General features: G+C 41.5%; 1 protein-coding gene across 4 annotated transcripts in view; it reads right to left on the bottom strand.

Annotated features, from left to right (window-relative positions):
• The window catches only part of Schip1 (schwannomin interacting protein 1), a 163431-nt gene that overhangs the window by 64207 nt on the left and 77390 nt on the right, over positions 1-21834 (bottom strand). Inside the window, exon 1 of one of the 4 annotated variants that reach the window (XM_004652391.2) lies at positions 1617-1890. The exons of the other annotated variants lie outside the window; for them this stretch is intronic. Within the exon in view, the coding sequence (XP_004652448.1) occupies positions 1617-1646 (30 nt within the window). The 5' untranslated portion in view covers positions 1647-1890. Of the gene's footprint in view, positions 1-1616; positions 1891-21834 lie in introns of those variants that run through there. 4 annotated transcript variants of the gene reach the window in all.

The following is a 21834-nucleotide window of genomic DNA, read 5'->3' as shown; positions in this document are numbered from 1 at the left end:
AATTATTATTATCTGCCCAATATACTTAATTTTATTGTGGAAATAAGTAATAAAGACTTCAAAACCATTAAGTACACAATGTCACTGTTGTATGTTACAGTTCCAATAAAATAAAAACCAATATGCCTTTTTTTGGAAGACACTAGTCTAACATAGCCCGTCCCCTCCAGATGAAATTGCTGACAGGTGGCCAATTTTTTACTCTCCAAACACAATGACTTCATGTTCAGTTCAGCCTAAAGAAAAGGCACAGGGAGTAATCCTATAGTAGCTTGCCCTTCAAAACATGAATTATATACCTTCTCTGGAAAAAGAGATGAAAAACTATTTAATTACAACAGCTATTTAATCACCTGTGGCTGTAGTCATGCCAACCACGGACTAGGTTCTCCATGTGTGCTTGGTGTTCTGCACTCTCAAGTGCTATGTTATGTGTACGTGATGTGTGGTTGTTTTCTCAGCATTGCTGACCTCCTTCTGATGGAAAGAATTCCTGTGAAGCACAGATCTTGACTTAATTGTTCTTTAAAATATAAATACTATAGAGCAAGGCCATCATTATAAAATTCTAATTAAGTAAAGAAGGAGTATATAGACATATTTTATAGGCATGACTCCTTAGCCAGAAACCCCTGCCTTGGGTTTGGTGAAATTATTCTTTCTGCATACATTCAGCACTGTGAAATCTGACCTCATGAGAAACACCTGCTTGTCTCAGGTAGCCTACCTCTCACAACGAACAGGCATTGTTAAGTTAGAGAACTGGTCTCTTAGAGCTTCTAAAACTCGGTCATACCCCAATATCAACCACCCCGGATGTGGACTAATCGTGCCTACTTCTGCAGAGAATATCCTCACTGGCTGTTTACAGCCAGGATACTTGCCTTACTATTTCGAGTGCTAGGATGGAGTTATTAAACACTCTTGGAGGTGATCTTTGAAAATTTCCTAAGTGTTCAATTCCTAACTGCAGACAGCAAATTAGCGCAGACAGGTAAACATGCATTATTAAAAAATTTCCCGTGTGAAATTTTTAATGCATATTACTACCTACTTCCTTACCCGTGGTTAACCACTTCAGACACCATACCAGTAAAGGTCAGCCCAGAAAGGCATGCAAATGCAAGTCCAAATGTAGAGTGTGTGCTAGCTAATTTCTGAAAAAACTCCAAGATCATTGGTTATAACTATTTAATTTTCTTAAAGACAATCCTAAAACCTGGCTGAGATGTAATTCGCATCCCTTGCAATGCGCAATAATCAGTCTTCAACGCTAGCGATGTGAAATCCTGATCAGATTTTCCTCCGAAGACCCTTAAGTTCAACCACAGTTCAAAGCAGTCCTTCTTATTTGTACCGACTAGAGAACGTGCAAAGCGCAGATCACCTCTGCAGATTTCATCAATGCCTCAAAGGCCAAGAAGCGGTGTTTTCTGCCCCATTACTTTCCAGAGAGCCTAATTAGAATTCAGATACTGTAGCGATGAAGGCCTGGAGTGAGCCGAGCGAGGATGGCAAAAATCCCTTGAAAATCCGAAAAGAGGCAACCTGCTGCTTTGAAGAGGAAGGCCTCTCCTAAAGGGCGAGGGCCTGGAGAACCAGGCTTTCCAGCTTACCTGGTAGGAGCAGTTCTCCTGATGGACCATCTCAGAGCATCCTAGGGCGCACACCCCAAAGCCGGACTGCTTGGCGAGGCTGCGCAGGGAGGGCGCAGCGCATCCACAGCGTGGAGAACGCCCTGGTTAGGCAGGGGCTCCCCGCAGATTAAAATGGATGCTGCTCGGCAGAGCAACCTGCGCAGTGGCTCTGCTCGCCTGTGCCGGGAAGTGCAGCCAGCCAGGCGGCTCTGCTCTGCTCAGTTCTGCTCCCCCGAGCCAATGAGGCAGGCTGAGCGCAGCGCGCGGACAGGCCTGGGGGAGGGGGCGTGCTCATCACCCGCACAATCAGCCAATTATATTATAGGCACAAAGGAGAGGATCAGTCTGGGGCTGGTGTGACCTTCTGGTGCTTTATGAAGGCAGTTAACTGATGTGGAAACATTCTAGTCCTCATTAAAGAGAAAAGGGCCAGTGAGGGAGAGAGAAAGAGACAGACACAAATCAATGTTGCAGTTGAATATTTCTAACCTCAGGCATCATCCTTCCTGCCCACTAATGCTGCTAGTGGGTGCTTATCAAGGGACGAGGCCTTAAGATTATTGCAGAACTTTTAACACTCTAAGGGAGAGAAATCCACTTTGATGCTGACATTCAAGGGATTTTTTTAAAGTATCTGTTAACTTTCTAACTAAAGGGAGGGTTCTTGTTAAAAATACATTCTTTTTTTTGTCACATCACTTATTTTTGGTTCTTAACTACTTTTAGGTCAAACAGAAATAAAATGGAATAATTGTTTCTATATTTTTTATGGAGAAAGTAATCACAATATTAAAGTCAGCATAATTTATTGCTTGCATGCAGACTAAACTTTACTTTGCAAGGTTTTTTTTATTTGTTTATTTTTATTTATTTATTTGAGAATGACAGACAGAAAGAGAAAGAGGCAGAGAGATAATGGGCACACCAGGGGCTCCAGGCACTGTAAACAAACTCCAGATGCATGTGCCACCTTGTGCATCTGGCTTCCATGGGTACTGGGGAATCAAACCTCAAACCAGGGTCCTTAGGCTTCAAAGGCAAGCACTTAACCGCTAAGACATCTCTCCAGCCCTGCAAGTTTTTTTTTTTAATATTTTATTTATTTGAGAGTGACAGAGAAAGAGAGAAAGACAGAGAGAGAATGGGCACACCAGGGCCACCAGCCATTGCAAATGAACTCCAGATGCATGCACCACCTTGTGCATGCGGCTTACGTGCATCCTGGGAAATCGAGCCTCAAACCAGGGTCCTTAGGCTTCACAGGCAAGCTCTTAACCACTAAGCCATTTCTCCAGCCCCACATTTTGAAATATTTTTATTTATTTATTCCTGCAAGATTTTTTTAATTCAGGAAGGTTTTGTATGAATATATTACCCAATGCTATGACTTGAACATATGGACATCTCCAATGTAGCACATATGATCCCTGAAACAGAGTGTCCTAGTGCGTATGTAATGGAAAGAACTCTAGAATTGAAGACCATAAACAAAGCACAAGTTGGGCTACTTATATTCTAGGGAAAAAATGGAACCAATGTCTGATGGTTTTAAGGGCCACTATAGGATTTTAGGATCCACTGAAGGAATAAATAGGGCTAAGTTCTTCAAGTTAATTAGTGATCCAAAAATCAAGAAAAAAAATTTCCTTATTTATACTCTCAGTCGCCACATTCATTTCATCTTGTTTCTTAATAAAATACCCCGAGTGCATGAACAGTAATCAGTAAAACCTTGACTGAATTTAAACCACCAAATTAAAAAAGGACAGCAGGGATGGTATTTTGAGCTACTTTAATATCTCTCTCTCCATCCTCCCCAAAGCTCTCTCTCTTATCACTAACCACAGTCTTTGAAATGTACTAATGAAGAAAAACAGGTTTTTTGTTTTGCGTCAGAAATGAAACATATATATATGCAAATTTCTCATAATAAACAGTGCCTTAAGGAATGGTGAGTTTGTGTTACAAATAATTGTTAATGAGTTTTGAATTAAAAATTTTTTGTTTATTTTTATTTATTTATTTGAGAGCAACAGAGAGAGAAAGAAGCAGAGACAGAGAAAGAGGGAGAGAAAGTGCGTGCGCCAGGGCCTCCGGCCACTGCAAATGAACTCCAGATGTGTGAGCCCCCTTGTGCATCTGGCTAACATGGGTCCTGGGGAATCGAGCCTCGAACCGGGGTCCTTAGGCTTCACAGGCAAGCGCTTAAATGCTAAGCCATCTCTCCAGCCCAAGTTTTGAATTTTAAAACAATACTGTTTCTAGGAAAGAGAAAACGCTTTATTTTATTTTTTTATAGGTACTTTAATTTTTGTTCTTTGAGATTCATTTGGGAAAAAAAAACCACTGCCTATTTCAACTCCACAGTGTACTCACATGTACACCCATTTCAGCTTTCTAGTTTGGAGAAACATGATGAGGGCAGTAGTGTCCCCAGGAAGCTGGGCCAAGGCTGCAAAATGCAGATGGATGTCTGAGACTCAGGTTTCAGCTGGGCAAAAAGATTTACACCTGCAGTCCTCAGTCTTTTTGATGTGGGAAACATTTGACTCTCTCCTGCCCCACACTCCTCATGTCATTATTTTAATGTTTTAACCCTACATTGAAAACTTCATTTAAAGAATGAAAGCCCAACTCCTTCTGTTCTCATAGCCTCCCATTACAGCACCAGATGTGCCTTGCAAAACTTCCTGGCTCTTCAGACCATGAAGCTATGCCTAGCAGAATCTCCTGGTCTTTCTGACCATGCAGCATGCATGGGAGTTCTAGGTCTGCTCACTGGCTAGTGGGACAAAGATCATATGACAATGAAACAGAAGCTTGGGAAGGTAATGAGTCTTCCTGAACAGAGGATGCAGGAAGGAAGATAAGGTTAAAGAAGTAATAAATCACACACATACCCATACTTCCTCTGTGTCCAGATAGAATAGAGGCCATTGTGTGGGGTGCCTTATACACACAACCATCAACAGAAAACTCTGAGTCCTAAGCAGGGGCTCAGACAGGCGCCCAAGAAAAAGCTGCTGTTGCAAAGGTGGCAGATGTGATAAGTGGTACTATCCAGCTTGGTGGAGACAGGTTCCAGCCTTCCAAGACAGAGTGGCTCTGACTCCCAAGGCTATGGAACTTCACTCAGGTGACACCTTGATTGGCCTCATGTTCCCAAGTCTACCATGGTCTCAAAAACATTCTTCCATGCTGTTCAAAGCTCAGAGTCATTTCTCCAGACTTTGTTCTCTTCTGAAAACTGAGGGCTTTGGGATAGATTACATAAGCTCCTAAAGATATTTATTAAGTGTGTGTGTGTTTTTTTTTTTAAGTCTAAACATGATCCCACTGTTCACAGTTGCTATTCCAGAAATAATGGAAGTGACTCAGAAGTGGCTCTGGGGAGAACAGATTTTTGACATTTGTATCTTGAATACTGTATTATATGTGTGTATATATGTGTGTGTGTGTGTGTGTGTGTGTGTTTGTCTTCCAAGAGATATAAATAAGACCAAAAAAAAAAAAAAAAGAAAAGATGAAACAGGCTTCTGTTTATAACCATTCACTAAAAAGGACTTTTTGTTATAGCTTAGCTTAAGATTTGTCATTACAAAAAGACTTTTAAACAAAAACTGTTGTCCCAAAAACATTTAAGCTAAAACAATTTGCCAAACTACACTAATATTTATGACTTTTTATTTCAAATATTGACATCCTTTTTATTTTACATATAGGTAGCACAGATTCTTCAAGTTCTTTATAGCCTTCCTTCCCACTAAGGCATTGAATTGTGGGCTTGGTGTGGTGCTCCACAGCTATAACCTCAGACTTGGGGAGGCTGAGGCAAGTTAGAGGCCAGCCTGGATGACAGGTGAGATCTTGTCTCAATAAAGAAAAACTAGCCACAAAAAGTATTGAGTTTCATATTTGGATACATCCTCCAGAGATCATTTAATCCAACAATATTGCTTTCCAGATCTGGAGACTGAGGCATAATGTGGTAGTATAAATGTTTGACCCCATAGACTCAGTCACTGTGCGTAAGCCTTCCTACTTCCTAAACAGATTCCTGTTAGAGGGGTGTGTTACTGTGGTCTGTGTGTGCAAAGCAGTTTGAGCTCTGGTGGTTCATGCTTTCTCTTGGTGTTTGCTTGCTGCAGTTCTTTCTCTCTGCCTGAAACTATGGAAGTAAGCAACTTCTGCCACTGATGGAGTTTCCCTTGGATTTGTAAACCTGAAATAAATCCCTTCTTTCCATAAACTGTGCCTGGTTGGAAGTTCATCACAGCAAAGAGGAGCTGACTGCAACACCTAAGGATCCTGTAAGAAGGCTACTAACAGAGAAAACAGAGAGAAACATCATTTCCTAAGTCCATGCTGAGTGAATGTGCTGTGTCCTCTATCTGTGTTCATCTATCCTCATGTATGATGTTAGGAGGTGGGTGTTGCAGTCAGGTTCGCATTGATGGCAGAAATCACCTGACCCAGAGAAGCTTGTGGGAAAAAAATGGTTTATTCTGGCTTACAGACTCAAGGGGGAAGCTCCATGATGGAATGGGAAAACAGTGGCAGAGGCAGAGGGGTGGACATCACCTACTAGTCAACATCAGGTGGACAACAAGAACAGGAGAGTATGCAAAACATTGGCAAGGGGAAACTGGCTATAATACCCATAAACCTGCCCCCAACAATACACCACCTCCAGGAGGCATTAATTCCCAAATCTCCACCAGCTGGGAACCTCACATTCAGAACACCTAAGTTTATGGGGGACACCTGAATCAAACCACCACAGTGAGGCCTTGAGGAAAGCATCACATCATGAAGATCGGAACTTTCATGAATGGGATTCACAGTGCCATATGAGAGACCTCAGGGAGGCGTCTTGCCCCTTCTACTATAAAAACACTGCGAGAAGATGCCACCTACAAGCCAGGAAGCAGGTTCTCACCAAACATCAAATCAGACAGTGCCTTGATCTAGAAGTTCCCAGTGTCCAGAATGGTGAGGACAAAGTTTTGTTGTTTATAAGCCACCCTGGGTCTGGTATTCTATAATAGCAGCCTGAATAGGCTAAAACCTGGGATTTGCAGGAATCACTCCCTGTGTGCCAAGAAAGGCTCAAAGCAGAACCTGTCATGACATAAGTGAGGCTGCAATGGTGGATTTATCTAACCTCATTCACGGTATGTTTTTAAGGAAGAACAATTAGAGTATTTTCTGATTAATATATATATCAGATATATTTATGCCACCATAAAATTTCTGTCTTGAAACTCAAAGAAATTTCTTTCTTTCTTTCTTCCTTTTTAAAAATTGTGGCAAGAGGAGCAACGAGTTCTTGAAACATTAGCTACAGTGGTAAACAGTCCCAAGCAGGCCATCAGCACAACATCAGAAGTTAACTGAGGTCAGTAACTGACATGCAAGGAGCACAAGAAAGTTTCTGGCATAAGCTGCATGAGTAGACTACTTGGGTTACATAATTATATACATGCACCAACTTTTAAAAAGTATTTAAGATTTGTGCATTTCATTACAAATCAAATTTACCACTAAAAGGAGCAAGTTAACACTTTACTCACTCCAGTGAATGATAGGAAAGGTAAAGTATTTTACAGGGACATTTAGTGATATGTGCAACTTACATGGAGATGAATCCAGGAAATGAGATGAGCTGGTGGATGAAGAGAGGGACGAGTGAATGGGAAGAGTGACAGAGAAAGTTAAGAGAGACAGCAATGCCAGAATCAAGTGACACATAAATGGGCATTTGTAAAAGGCTGAAGATTTCTGTAATCTGAAGAGAAGCCTGGATATATATCTACATATCTATATCTATCTATCTAGTTAGTATTTGTGAAAATATTTCCATATGTAAATACACAAAATGTTGGGAAAATGAAGTACTAAGGACAACAGGGAAGACCAGCATAGAAGGGGAGAGTGGGTAGGTTTTACATAGCTGTAAGTAAGCAACTCAATGAAAGAAAGAAAACAGGCAGGAGAATTAACCCTGTGGATATTAGAGGAAAACTAGGTCCTTGAATGTCCTATCTTGTCTTTTCTATTGTTGCCACCAACAAAAACCTTTGAAAATGGCTCACAGTTTACCAAGTACTTTCCCCAACGTCTCCCTTGAATCTTATAGCCTTGTAGTTGAAACAAATTCCTTTTCTGTGCAATGTGAAGTAGTGCTTGTGCCCTCCAGGAGCTTGGAAAGAGGAATAAGACAGTGCACAGATAACTATATAATGAAGAACGTGCTACGTGCCTCCAAAGAAATTAGAATGTTTGCTCACTAGGAATTGAGAAGATGAAAACTCTTAGCTAGGGTGAACAGGAGACTGAACTAGTCTTGTTCATTTGGTGGTTTACTTTTTAATGTTCATCTTTTCCATATCTAGATTGATTTCTATTTCCTTAAACCCTGAATCTCAGCAGGTGTGGTGGTACATCATGGTAACCCCAGTACTGAGAGGCTTAGGCAGGAAGATCGTAGATGGAAGACAGCCTGGAATAAAGAGCAAGGCTCTGTCTCAAAAACTAAAACAAAGCCGGGTGGCACACACCTTTAATCCCAACACTTGGGAGGCACAGGTAGGTGAATCACCATGAGTTCAAGTCCACCCTGAGATGACATAGTAAATTCCAGGTCAGCCTGGGCTAGAGTGAAACCTTATCTCGACAAACAAAAACAAACAAACAAACCCCACAAATAAAGCCTTAAAACCAAACCAAACCAAACCAAAACAAACAAACAAACAAACAAAAAGGACCAAATGAATACCTTGGACTTCCATTGATTGGCTCAGGGTTCTCACCCCAGCATCTCGCATATACGAAAGGCTCTTGATAAGCATTTTTAAATGAATGAATGTGAACTTCAGAGTTTCCATATTCATGTCCACCCAGTTTTCCTCTTTTACAAACCAAGGAAGTTTACTCCTTGCTCCTTGGGCTGGTATGTTCTGAGCCAGCTTGAACTTGGCTCTGTTCTCTTTGTGTCTCTGCTATGGATGTATGGTGGGGCGAGCCAGCTTCTTCCACCATGATGAAGCTTCCCCTGGACCCATAAGCCTGAAATAAACCTTTTCCTCCCAGTAACTGCTTCTAGATGGGTTCCCAGCAACGAGAAAATAATTGCAACAGGTACTAAGTCAGTGATCCAACCTGAGGGCTGAGCAGGCAAAGAGCTGTGAGATTTCCAGACCATTCCTGGAGTAAAAACTGTACCATCCATGACAGATAAGTTGGGAGGAGCTGATCCTGAGGGTTCAGATCTCAACAAAAGGGCTTTAAAACTTTACCATAAAGTTCTCATTTGAAGGCACAAGAGGAAAATGTGGCTAAAGAAAGAAGTTAGGGACTGGAGAGATTTCTCAGTGATTAGAGGCACATGCTTGCAAAGCCTGATGACCTGGATTTGATTCTCCAGTATTCATGCAAAGGCAGATGAACAAAGTGGCACATGCATCTGGGGTTTCAGTGACAGGAGACCCTGGCAGACCCATATTCTCTCTCTCTCTCCTTGCAACAAAATACATTTTTTAAAAAAGTCAGCCAGGCATGGTGGCACACGCCTTTAATCCCAGCACTTGGGAGGCCGAGGTAGGAGGATTACTGAGAATTTGTGTCCAGCCTGAGATTTCATACTGAAATAGTGAATTCTATGTCAGCTTGGGCTAGAGTGAACCATACCTTAAAAAAGAAAGAAAGAAAGAGGAAGAAAAAAGAGATGTTAGGGCAACACATTTTTTTTGGTGTCTTTTGTATGGAAAAGATAATTGAAGCTGTCAAAATAGGTTAAATTAAGAAAGAATTATAGAGAAAGAACTACAGAGGAACAAAGACATAAGCAAGCATAATAACGTTACCTGCTGAAATACATACTCATTCTGATCTCCACATGCAAAGTTAAAGGAAATGAAGGTTTCAAACCAGCTAACACGACAATGGGAAATTGTTGTGGGTTATCCACATGGGCCAATGTAATAATTCCAAAGCTCATTACAAGGTAAAAAGGGGAGTTGCAAGAAGAACCTGGCAGGTGGTATTAGGAGCAAGATCTATTTGACATCAACTTTGAAGCTGGAGGAAGAGGCTACAGGGGCAGGCAGACTACTTGGAAAGAAGCAGGACATGGATTTTCTCTAGCGCCTAGTCGGTGCCATGATCTTAATAAATGATAGTCATGTTGGACATCCACAATTATAATAGGATAAATCTATGTTGATTTAAGGTGATAGACTTGGGGTAATTTATAATCATAGGAATATAAAACTAATTCTTAGGTGAAAGTCCAGAGTAAGAGAACAAGAAGCTGCAGAGATTTGGTAAATAGGTTTAGCAAGGGGTCCAAGCTACCTTTCCATTGGTGGGACAAACATCTGACCAGAATCAACTTATGGAAGGAAAGACTGTTTCATGCTTACAGATTACAGGGAAAACTCCATCATGTGGAAGAAGCTGACTCACTTCCATAGATCCATAGCAGAAAAACACAACAAACAGCCAGCAAGCACCAACAGCCAGAGCTCAAGCTGGCCCTTTACACACCTTAGGGCTGGACTAGTGGATCTGTCCAAACTGACACTTCCTCCAGCAGGCTGCTGGAAACTTAAGTTGTAAGCTTAATCAAAAATACCTCAGGGCGCTGGAGAGATGGCTTAGCGGTTAAGGCATTTGCCTGTGAAGCCTAAGGACCCTAGTTCAATTCCTTAGTACTCGCATAAGCCAGATGCACAAGGTGGCACATGCATCTGGAGTCTGGAGTTCATTTGCAGTGGCTAGAGGCCCTGGTACACATATTCTCTCTCTCACTCTATCAAACAAACAAACAAACCAACAAACCCAGGCCTATGAGGGACATAAGTTCACATTCAAATCACCACAGTCCTAGAGAGAGGGGAGGCTGAGACATAATTGTTTCAGATATCTCAGGGAAGTGGGAGGAAACAGCTAGAAGTAACGGGCTTGACTAAGGGAAAATGATGAGTAACCTTTCTGCAACAGTAGTATGTTAAGGGTGGAAACTGTAGTTGTGGTTCAGAGGTTGAGAGTGGTAGGTAGCATGAGCATTATAGAATCTTGCTGATGTTCAGGAAGGGAGGTCCAAATCTGAGGAGGATGGCAGGGAAGAAGCCAGATAGAAGGGAGGAAGTAAGAATAAAGAGTGGAAAGTAACTGAAAGATGTCAGAAAGTAGATACACAACATCTGGCAGGCATTCATTCAGTCTTGAAATGACTGGTGAGTCAAGTTGCAAAGAAATGCTGAATAAGGAAGAAGTCCTGGTGGAAATGTGAGAAGATGTAAAAGTCCAGGTGGCAAGATGACTTTGACTGGGTCCTTAGAGATGCAGCTGGAAGGTAAGACCCTAGGGCAAGAAGCTGGCTGGAGTAGGAGCAGAGATTTTGGACCACTGTATGGGAGGAGCTCAGGTTTCTAAAAGATTTTGTAGGGGTTCTGCTATGTTCCTTGAGAATGCTGCATTCTACTCCACTATGGGAGAACAAGGAAAACAAATAATGGGTGAAGCTCCTGAGATGTGTTAAGTATAGATAATGAATATGCAGTAGCTTAATGGAAAAAAGCATCTGATGTATTACATTTAGACCATGAGGGCTGGAGAGATGGCTTAGCGGTTAAGCACTTGCCTGTGAAGCCTAAGGACCCTGGTTCGAGGCTCGGTTCCCCAGGTCCCACGTTAGCCAGATGCACAAGGGGGTGCACGCGTCTGGAGTTCGTTTGCAGAGGCTGGAAGCCCTGGCGCGCCCATTCTCTCTCTCTCCCTCTATCTGTCTTTCTCTCTGTGTCTGTCGCTCTCAAATAAATAAATTTTTTTTTAAAAAAAAGATGATTTAGACCATGAGTAAGCAAGTAGCCACCCAGAATTCGTGAGATGTGACCAGTATCGTGTTGGACAGACTTCATATTCACTGCACATTAAATAACCTAAGGCACACAAGGGAATGAATATTTGTTAGATTATGCAGTGAATGCCCATATTCTTGCCCCAAACATGCAAATACAGTCTCCAGCTTCTTATTAGGCTAAGAATCCAGGGAGATAAAGTATCACTGGTGATACCTTGTCTCTTTGGGAACGTTTCCCAAATCTCACCTGTGGTACATAACTATTTCATCCCCCAGGTGGACTGTTGGGACAGAGGCTTGGGTGTACTCTGACTGACCACATAGCTCAAGATGCAGGTGGTATGATCCTTCCACAACCCTGAACTATCCTCATTGTCTCAGTGCATCTCACCTCCTCTTGCTTTTTGCTTTGTGTTTTAATGAAATTTAATGAATTGTGTGTAGTAGTTTGTATGCATGCCTATCAATAGACTCAGATGTTTTATTAAAGCTTGTAACTTGGATTTCCAGCCACTTGGCTTTGGTGTCACTGTGGGTGGACCTGAATTCCAGCCTGAGGTGTACAGAGTGAGCTCTGGGAGTCCTGCAGCTTCAGGTTCCTACTTGCTTGCTTGCTTGTGGTGCTAGTGTGTGGCTGTGTCTCTCTGCTGGGATCTATGAAAGGGAACCCACGTCTTCTGCCATTATGGAACCTCCCCTGGATCTGTAAGCTTCAAAGAAATTCCTTCCTCCCATAACTGCATCTGGTTTGTAAGTTTATCCCATCAGCACGAAACTGTCTACAATACTATGTGATCTGAGTTGCGACTTCTAGGTAAAGACCCGTGTACTGAACATGCAGGCTCATGAAAGGACTACTGCATCAAAGTTATTTCCCACATTACACACATAGAACAGAAGCCCCAGTAGAGCACAGTTAGCATTAGGATAATTCTATATTATTTTGCAACAATACTCAGAGGCCAGAAATGAGGACTTAGAGAACAGCAAAAATAAGAGTGCCAGGCATGATGGTGCACGCCTTTAGTCCCAGCACTTGGGAGGCAGAAGTAGGTGGATCGCCATGAGTCCAAGGCTATCCCGAGACTACTTAATGAATTCCAGGTGAGCCTGGACTAGAACAAGACCGTACCTCTAAGAAATAAAACAAAACAGAAAGACAGATTATACTTTTTTTAAATTTTTTTTTGTTCATTATTTATTTATTTATTTGAGAGCAACAGACACAGAGAGAAAGACAGATAGAGGGAGAGAGAGAATGGGCGCGCCAGGGCTTCCAGCCTCTGCAAACAAACTCCAGACGCGTGCGCCCCCTTGTGCATCTGGCTAACGTGGGACCTGGGGAACCGAGCCTCGAACCGGGGTCCATAGGCTTCATAGGCGAGCGCTTAAACACTAAGCCATCTCTCCAGCCCCGGATTATACTTTTTTATCTTTATAAACATAAAATGAAAATCTGATAATGTAATTTGCTCAGAAGCTTGGCTATTACAGCTCTAGTTATGTTTATTATTTGAGGTTATATTGAAAAATTGTTTCCTAAGAAAATTACCAGTATGATCGATCAGTGACTGTTAATTTTTCTTTTTTATAAGTATTAGAATCTCCTTTTAAAATAAGACCTATATCCAAATAATAAAAAATATTTTATCAAAATAAAAAATTATTTTGAGTTCCAAAAAAAAAAAATTTTTTTTTCAAGGTAGGGTCTCACTCTAGCCCAGGCTGACCTGAAATTCACTATGGAGTCTCAGGGTGGCCTTGAACTCACGGCGATCCTCCTACCTCTGCCTCCCGAGTGCTGGGATTAAAGGTGTGTGCCACCACGCCCGGCTCTAAGTTCAAATTTATATTTGTCTATTATGTCCCTCAATAAGGCCATGAGGCTCTTTTGTTACACACAAATGTTTGAAAAATAGAATATCATAAATGTCAGTTACAGTCTTATTCCAATCATAGCTTGATGCCTATCTTTTATGTTGCTCACTTGAGTGATAGCAATAGAATCCCGTTTCACACAAATATGTAACTGTAAATAGTAACAGTTCTTTCTAATGGCTTATGCTGTAGTCTCCAGATATCTTTTAAGTGAACCTTCCCAGAAACTTGAAAGAAAAGTAGTAAGGAACTTATTCACAGTTGATTTACTAACAGTTGATAGCACTTTTTATTCCATGAGATAATAAAGAGAGTATCTGTCAATACTACAATAGGTCATCCATCTATAATGAGACTCTTTCATTTGATGGCCTGGGTGTTTGGTTGTCACTGTACAAGTCACTATTAGACTGGAAGAGACACTCTGCCAAATAGATGTGCCTGACCTTAACCTGACATGGAACCAAACTGGACCTCTTGTGCAACTCAGACCATTTTTTCCTGCCTGGGCATGCACAGGCATGGATTTCTTCAGAAAAATTAGTATAAAGCTACCACTTTCAGTCAACTGCTTAGCAACTAGTCAACAATTTGAGAGTCTGGGAGGATAAACTAAATATGCTGATATGCAGATAATAAGGGAATGAAATCCCTATAATATGGGCTGAAATGCTATATTCTTTTTTTTTTTTTTTTCAAGGTAAGGTGTCACTCTAGTCTAGGCTGACCTGGAATTCACTATGTAGTCTCAGAGTGGTACTGAATTCTTGGCTATCCTCCCACTTCTGCCTCTCCTGTGCTGGGATTAAAGGCATGTGCCACCAAGCCTGGCTCAGGTGGTTTCTTTTTAAGTTTTAAATATTATAGTCTTTTTACCTCAGCTTTATAGAACAACTTTTCTCCAAGTCCCATAGACAATCTTATTTGTGGATGCATTTTGAAATTTTTGTTTTTACATTTTAGAACTTTTTAATTTTCAGTCTTATTGGGGGGTGGGAGTTGAGGAAGAGGTGTTTTGGCAGCTCATTATAATAGGTGCAAATGAGTCTCTAAAAATACCGCCTGCAAAGTGGGTTTCTATGGACACAGTAAGAAAGTAGGCAGCACTGTAGCAGCACTCACCCTGCGGAACAATGAGACAGGTTGTGTTTCCAGAGCCTGCACAGGGGCTCGTGTATTGCTCTCAGCCCTCGTACTTCTCCCCAGTGGGGTTTTTGCTCAGGCTGTGTTGAAATTTACACGTTTTAGACAATTGGCATTTGGTGCATAGGTACATTTGAGTGAAGCCCAAATTTTCTCCCAAGCTGCTTATATCCATGTTTGAAGACCAATTTTCTAATATTTTTATTTATTTATTAATTTGAGAAAGAGAAAGAGAGTGAAAGAGAGGGAGGAAGGGAGGGAGAGAGAGGAAGAATGAGTGTATCTCCTGCCACTGTAAATGAATTACAGACACATGTGCTACTCTGTGCATCTGGTCCTTTGGCTTTGCAGACAAGCACTTTAACTGCTAAGTCATCTCTCCAGCACAAGGAATATTTTTTTAAGTCAAAATTTCCCGGTCCAAGAAAGCAATGGCTACATAAATATAAAATAAGGAACAAGCTGTGTGCGGTGGTGCACGCCTTTAATCCCAACACTCAGGATGGATGCAGAGGTAGGAGAATTGCTGTGGGTTTGAGGCCACCCTGAGACTCCATAGTGAATACCAGGTCAGTCTGGGCTAGAGTGAGAGCCTACTTCAAAAACCCAAAACTCAAAAACCAAAAAAAAAAAAAAAAAAAGAAAAAAGAACAAGTAGTATAAATTTGCTAGAGTGAGCATAAGACTTTCCAAATAAAATTAACCTGGCTTTTCAAGAGTAGGCCATCCCAGAGTACGTGTGTGTGTGTGTGTATGTGTGTGTGTGTGTGTGTGTGTGTGCGTGTGCGTGTGTGTGTGTGTGTGTGTGTGTGTGTAGGGAAGAAAGAATATGCCCATGCTTCCCCAATAACCTTGTCTATCAATGTAAGAGTTCATAACTAAAGCAATACCAGGAATCCTTACAATAAAAGAGGCTACTAGTCAGTCCTCCAAAGTGCTGGTTTATAAAAAGCCAGGTTTAATGCAGTGTTAGAGAAAAAGGAACAAGCCTCATACTGAAGGAAGGTGACCTCTAGTGGACAACTGTGTTTATTCAAACTAGGACTGGAGTAACAAGGCAAAAATGATAAAGAGAGCATCTCAATGATAATTTAAATTACAATAAAGCAATATAAATATCTAAATTTACAGTTATATTAGTAAAGAGTTATAATGGTTAAAATAATGCTTATGTCTCTGGTTACAATTTAGGACATCTTTGATGTTGCTAAATATGACATTGGACCAGGAATCAAAGAAGTTTTTCTGGGCTTGATTATACATCTTATAAGGCACTTTCCCTTGAGCAATGCCTTCATATTCAGGGTCCTCATTTCCCCATCTATAATTGGGTTGATTTAGGGCTGGAGAGATGGCTTAGCAGTTAAGTGCTTGCCTGTGAAGCCTAAGGATCCTGGTTCGAGGCTCGATTTCCCAGGGCCCATGTAAGCCAGATGCACAAGGTGATGCATGCATCTGGAGTTCGTTCGCAGTGGCTGGAGGCCCTGGTACAACCATGCTCTCTCTCTATCTTCCTCTTTCTCTCTGTGTCTGTTGCTTTCAAATAAATAAAAATAAACCAAAATTCTTCAAAAAAAATGGGTTGATTTTTAAACTTTCTCCTCCCCCTTTCAAACTGTTAGTGTCTTTTAAAGTCAAGTTGATTTTACATCATTACTTTTTTAAACTGACAACACAAAATTAATGTTACAGTTTATATGATTCATATATGGCACTGGGTGAGTCAGAAAAAAAACTTAGACCTCAATTGAAAAACTTTATAAACATGAATGAAGGGGAGGATGATGAGGGCTGTGCTGTTTTGTTTGTGACAGTCTTAGATGTCACCCAGGCTGGCTGGAACTTCCCAGCACAGGGATTACAGGTGCATACACCACCACGCCTGCTGTTCTTTGCACACTGATAATGCAAAATGGTTCAAGAATTAAGCACACTGGATCATTAGTTCATTTAAAAATTTAGCTCATTATGCAAATCAGTTACTATTTTTAACAGATTTATTTCACAAGGGACAGTAAATACTGATGAAGAGAGAAATGTAATTCATGTAGCACAATTCACGTAGCACGTCATTTCTAAAAACATTGCTCATTAATTGATGATGTGTTTTCCTAGTGCATTACTATGATGGAACACAATAATTTATGATGAAACGGTTAATTTAATCTCGAAGGAAGTATTAAAACTCTCAACAGTCCCCAAATCCTCATTTTAAATGCAGGAGTACTGATGTAGTGCTATGAGTTATACAGGAATCAGGTGCCTAGGCGCTTCCCCAGGAAGCTACTCTCCTGGTTTTGCTGGGGCTGGTCAAGCAGCACCATGGACTATTCTATTTGTTGCTGCCATCCTTCGTCTTCTCATGTTCATGACTGCAGTCACTACAGGCCTCCCTGAGACTAACAACGGAATCCCAGGTCAGCCTGGGCTGAAATGAGCCCTACCTCTAAAAAAAAAAAAAAAGGAACGGTGCTAGTCTAAGAGAGTTTTCTGACATAAAGCAAAATCCCAGAAAAACATTTAATGATTTCATTAGCTTGCTGAATTAAGCATACTTTCCCTATTTTAGAAGCAACTCCTTCCAGTGTGCAAGGGTGTTGGCCAACTGATCTCAGACAAAGGCCAAGGCTGGCCATAGAGGATTTCAGAGCACTGAAGTCAGCCTGCTTAACTCCTCCTTTGAGAAGAGCAAAGACAGTTTCTTTCAGACACATAACCTGGGCTCACCAAATGCTTACTTATGGAATGTTCTGGGGCTTTTTCATTATTTACCAAGAATGCCAATATGGAAGTTAGCAGACCAGAACTTTGTAGACATGTCTAACTGCTATATTCTATGTCTCCTCTTGAATGAGATGATACCACAAGACTGGAAGTTCTTGACATCCAATCCAAGAAATAAAAAAAAAAAAAAAAAAAAAAAAATGAGCACGATCCATTAGGTCCGAGCACCTACACTTCCCCTTTTTCTTGTGCTGAACAGCGTGGCCATGAGCCACAGTGACCAGTTGAACAGGGATGTATTTGCTTTACAGACATTAGCCAAAGCTGTACTGATGGTGTCCATCAGTTACTGGTGCTCTGCTTAAGGTTTTTAAAATCACATTCATTTTCAAAAGCATAGGCACAGTTTCTTTAGTGAAGCCATCATTAAGCTGACATTTGACCCTCATTTTAGGTGGCATAAATTTTAATAATTTATATTATAATAATTTTATATTTTATTATGCCACTGTGAAAGAAAAAGGCTCATTACTCATTTGGTAACTTTGATATTCATGCTCCTTCATTTATTTCCTAGTGATATATAAAATTAAGGACTTGCAGTCTCACACCTTTGAATTAAAAATATGTTAAAAACATAATCAAATGACGTGATATCTTAGTTTAAACCCACAGTCATTTCCCATAACTCTTAGGATTAAATCTTAAATTCCTAGCACTGAACTATTTCCCTTCCAGACTTCCTGTGCACCTCTCAAGCCTCCCTTATTGCTAGTGTCTGGATCCTAAGCACCCTCATAAGCCTGTCACTTACGAGGTGGGGTCTCATGGAAGCAAATTAGGTCATTGGGGCAGGTCTCTGAAGGGGATTTTAAGGCCTACCCGCTTCCCAGTTATATACTTTTGGCTTCCTGGGCCCCATGAGGTGAGCAGGCCACAGCGGCCCCTCCGGCGTGTGTTCTCACCCCATGCTGGGCTGCCACAGGCCCCAGAGCACCAGAACAGAGAGCCAGCCACGGGCAAACCGGCGAAGCAAACCATTCCTCCTTGCAGGCTGCCTTCCTCAGGTGTTTCATCAGAGGGATGACTAGCTGACAATCATACTCACTAAGCTCTGGGCCACTAGTGGCCTTTGAGTTTCCTGGAAAAGCCACACTTGCACCTGACTAGGGCCTTCACACCATTGCTTCTTACCATGGCTGTCCATCCCCTATCATTGGACATGTTTCTTGTCTGAAAGTTGAAAGCCTTTCCTTAGCTACCATTGTTTTTGCTTTAAATTCACTTCTTTCTTTTATAAAGAAAACATTTTATTTATTTGTTTGAGAGGAAGAGAAAGAGGCAGATAGAGAGAGAAGAACTGCGCCAGGGCCTCTAGTCACCACAAAGGAACTCCAGATATATACACCACCTTGTGCACCTGGATTTACATGGATGCTAGGGAATCAAACCTGGGTCCTTAGGCTTTGCAGGCAAGTGCCTTAACCGTGTTTTCTTTCTTAATCCCCACTATAATTTGTAACTAGAATCATTTTAGGGGTAATGTTAAATTGCCTGATGAGAATTGCTTTATGATTATGTCTACCCTGTACATACCACCCAGTGCCAGCTATGCAGCAGGTATCAACAAATATATAAATGAACACACATCTCAGACAGTTCTCTTGCTTCGGGAAAGGAGAGTGCCTGCAGCTGGCTATTTATTAGTACAACGTGACCAAGCTGGTCCAGTGGCCACTTGCTCATCTGAAGATCTGTGAAGTTCATCTGGGTGCCAAGTGGCTAACTTCCAGCTTGTGACTAAGCCTGGTGAGACCTTTTGGCACAATTCCCTCTTTTCTGTAAGCTGTGGCACTGGCAAACTCCAAGGACCCTCCTACATTTGTATGTCTGCCACGACAGGGCCAGGACTGACTGTGCCAGTTGGATCTTGGGACAAAAGGGTTGTTCACAGCTCCCCAGGTAAAGTTAACAGTTACTGACCTGCAGTAACTACATGGCTGCTCCCAATGCAGTTTCAAATTAGCAAGAAGGGGAAGAGCATGGCGTCCCACTCTTGTCAATTTAACACCTTATGTGATGAATTTTCAGTTCCAACGGATTGCCTGGCAAAATAAGCAAATGATTTAATATTGCCAACTCATACAACCCTAATGCCTATCAATATGGGCATAAGTGAGAAATTTTTTTGTTTGTTTTTTCAAGGTAGAGTCTTCCTCTAGCCCAGGCTGACCTGGAATTCTCTATGTAGTCTCAGGGTGGCCTGGAACTCACAGCGGTCCTCCTACCTCTGTCTCCTGGTTAAAGGCATGCACTGCTACCATACCCGGCTCCAAACTTTTTTTTTTTTTTTTTAACCAAGAAAACTGGACTATCTTCCAGGAGGAAGATAAACTGGATTTGTCCAAGACTGATACTTTTACATTTGCCTATCTACCATGGGTTTTTAGGGTATATTAAAAAGAAAAAAAAAAAGAAAACAGAATACATTTGCTTTCTTAGAGGAAAGAGCACAAACTGAACAGTGCTAAGATCCAACGAACAGCCTACAGTTTAAGCTGCAGATTTCCATAAAATATTTTAAAGTCTTAAGGAGAGATGGTGGGTGTGGCTCACGTCTTTGGGACACATGCTTTTTCTAGGACACAGTTGCTGTGCTGGGTACCACAGCATCATCAGGAAGTGATCACACTAAAGAACTACAGAGACTGCGGTCCTTGCCCTCCAGCTCTTGCTTGTTCTGACTTGGAGGCAGATAAATTGTGGAGTCAGTTCACATGCAGAGCACAGGCAGACTTAACTTGGCTGATTCTAGAATGCAGTATGGACTTTACATTAGCATTGGTCCCCACAATCTGTGTTTGATGGCTGCATCTAGATAGGGGATCACGAAATCCAAAGCACTAAGTCCCAGATGGTGAGTGGAATGAGGCCAGAATTCTGTCTATCCATGTAAGTGACAACAGTCTGGAATGCATGGCTGCCCAGCCCCGCCCCCTGTCATCTGGTTCTCAAGATAACACACTACAGGAAATCAATGTCTCCTGTACAAAAAAAACCAAACAAACAAACAAAAAAACCTGCATGGGGAGGTGGGGGTGGGGGTGGGGAAATGCTCCCAAGCAAAGATTTGGTGCTATTTGGCACAAGAATAATTCAATCATGCTTTATTTGAAGTCAACAATAACTTTTGGATTTTTCAACTGAATACATGGGACTAATGGTAAATTACAGATCCTTCTGAAAGTGACTAATTCCTCATGCTGAAAAAATACGTAAGAAATTGAGATTCATAATGTTTTAGATGCACTTAATTATTTTCTTTAGTAACAAATACTATGGGTCATTTTTAAAATACTTTTCTTCAATGAAACAGATATATGGATGAAATGATAAATCAAATTACCTAACTGCAATCTGGTCATGCTTTAATCTTTGTAAATTTTATTTATTGATTTTGAGAGAAAGAGGTAGAGAGAGAGTATGGGTGTGCCAGGGCCTCTAGCCCTTGCAAATGAACTCCGGATGCATGCACCCCCTTGTGCATCTGGCTTACATGAATCCTGGGGAATTGAACCTGGGTCCCTAGGCAAACACCTTAACTACTAAGCCATATTTCCAGCTCTAGCTATATTTAATTTTTATGCACTGAAATACTTTGTAGGTCAGCAAAATGTAGAAGGGGCTCCACAATTAAAAAGAAAAGCTATTTAGGAATTACAGAATGGGGGTGAGGATGGGTAGAGCTCAGTGGTAAAATATTTGCCTAGTCAATGGTGAGAGGGAGAATGTTAGGATGATCCACAGCATAGAACTAAGTCCAGAGCAGAGTCCTGGGAAGCCAGCAGAAGTCACCAACCCATGAGAGGCCCAGACAGGCAAATGAAGGAGAAGAGGAGAACCACAAATAGTCATTTAATTTGAGAATCAGGTGAGTTGTCAGTCAGAAAAAGCAGTGAACCTTTGACTTTGGGCCTACAAATACTAACAGAAAGAATAAACTTCCCTCAGAGCAAACGAAATCAGGAGGAAACAGAGAGAAAGCCAGGAAGCTGACCTCTACTAAGCACTTCCCATTTGCCAGCTGCTCGGCTCCAAGGTGGCCCAACATGACCACCATTCCTTCTGCTCCAACACTGAGCTCATTTCCACAGTATAGATTCTATGTTTGGTCATGGCAATCAGCAACTCTCAGTTCATCTCACTTGCTCCTCTCATTTCAGACAGATTTGGTTAAATCCCAACTGTGGATAGATTCAGCTCTTTGCCACTGTGCTGGTTCTCAGGCTGGAGAAAAATATACAGACATGCTAACCGATTTCACTTTAAATTCATGGCCACTGATGTCAAGCACGCCTTTGGTACTGCTTGGCCTCCTCTGTGTTTCACTAGTCCATTCACTCCCTCCCTCTCCTAGACAAACATAATTCTCTGAAGTTCTCCAGACTTGCTGTTCCTCTTCATTCTCCTCTGAACACACCCAATCAAGATTGTCTCCACAATGCAACTGAAATGGCTGTACCTTTCAAAATCTAAGATAAACTTCCAGTCTGCCTCATGTCAGATCTGCAAGCAGGGTTCAACCCA

Source organism: Jaculus jaculus, chromosome 11, assembly GCF_020740685.1.
Source record: "Jaculus jaculus isolate mJacJac1 chromosome 11, mJacJac1.mat.Y.cur, whole genome shotgun sequence".
Lineage (NCBI taxonomy): Eukaryota > Metazoa > Chordata > Mammalia > Rodentia > Dipodidae > Jaculus > Jaculus jaculus.
This window is presented reverse-complemented; position numbering and strand designations above follow the sequence as displayed.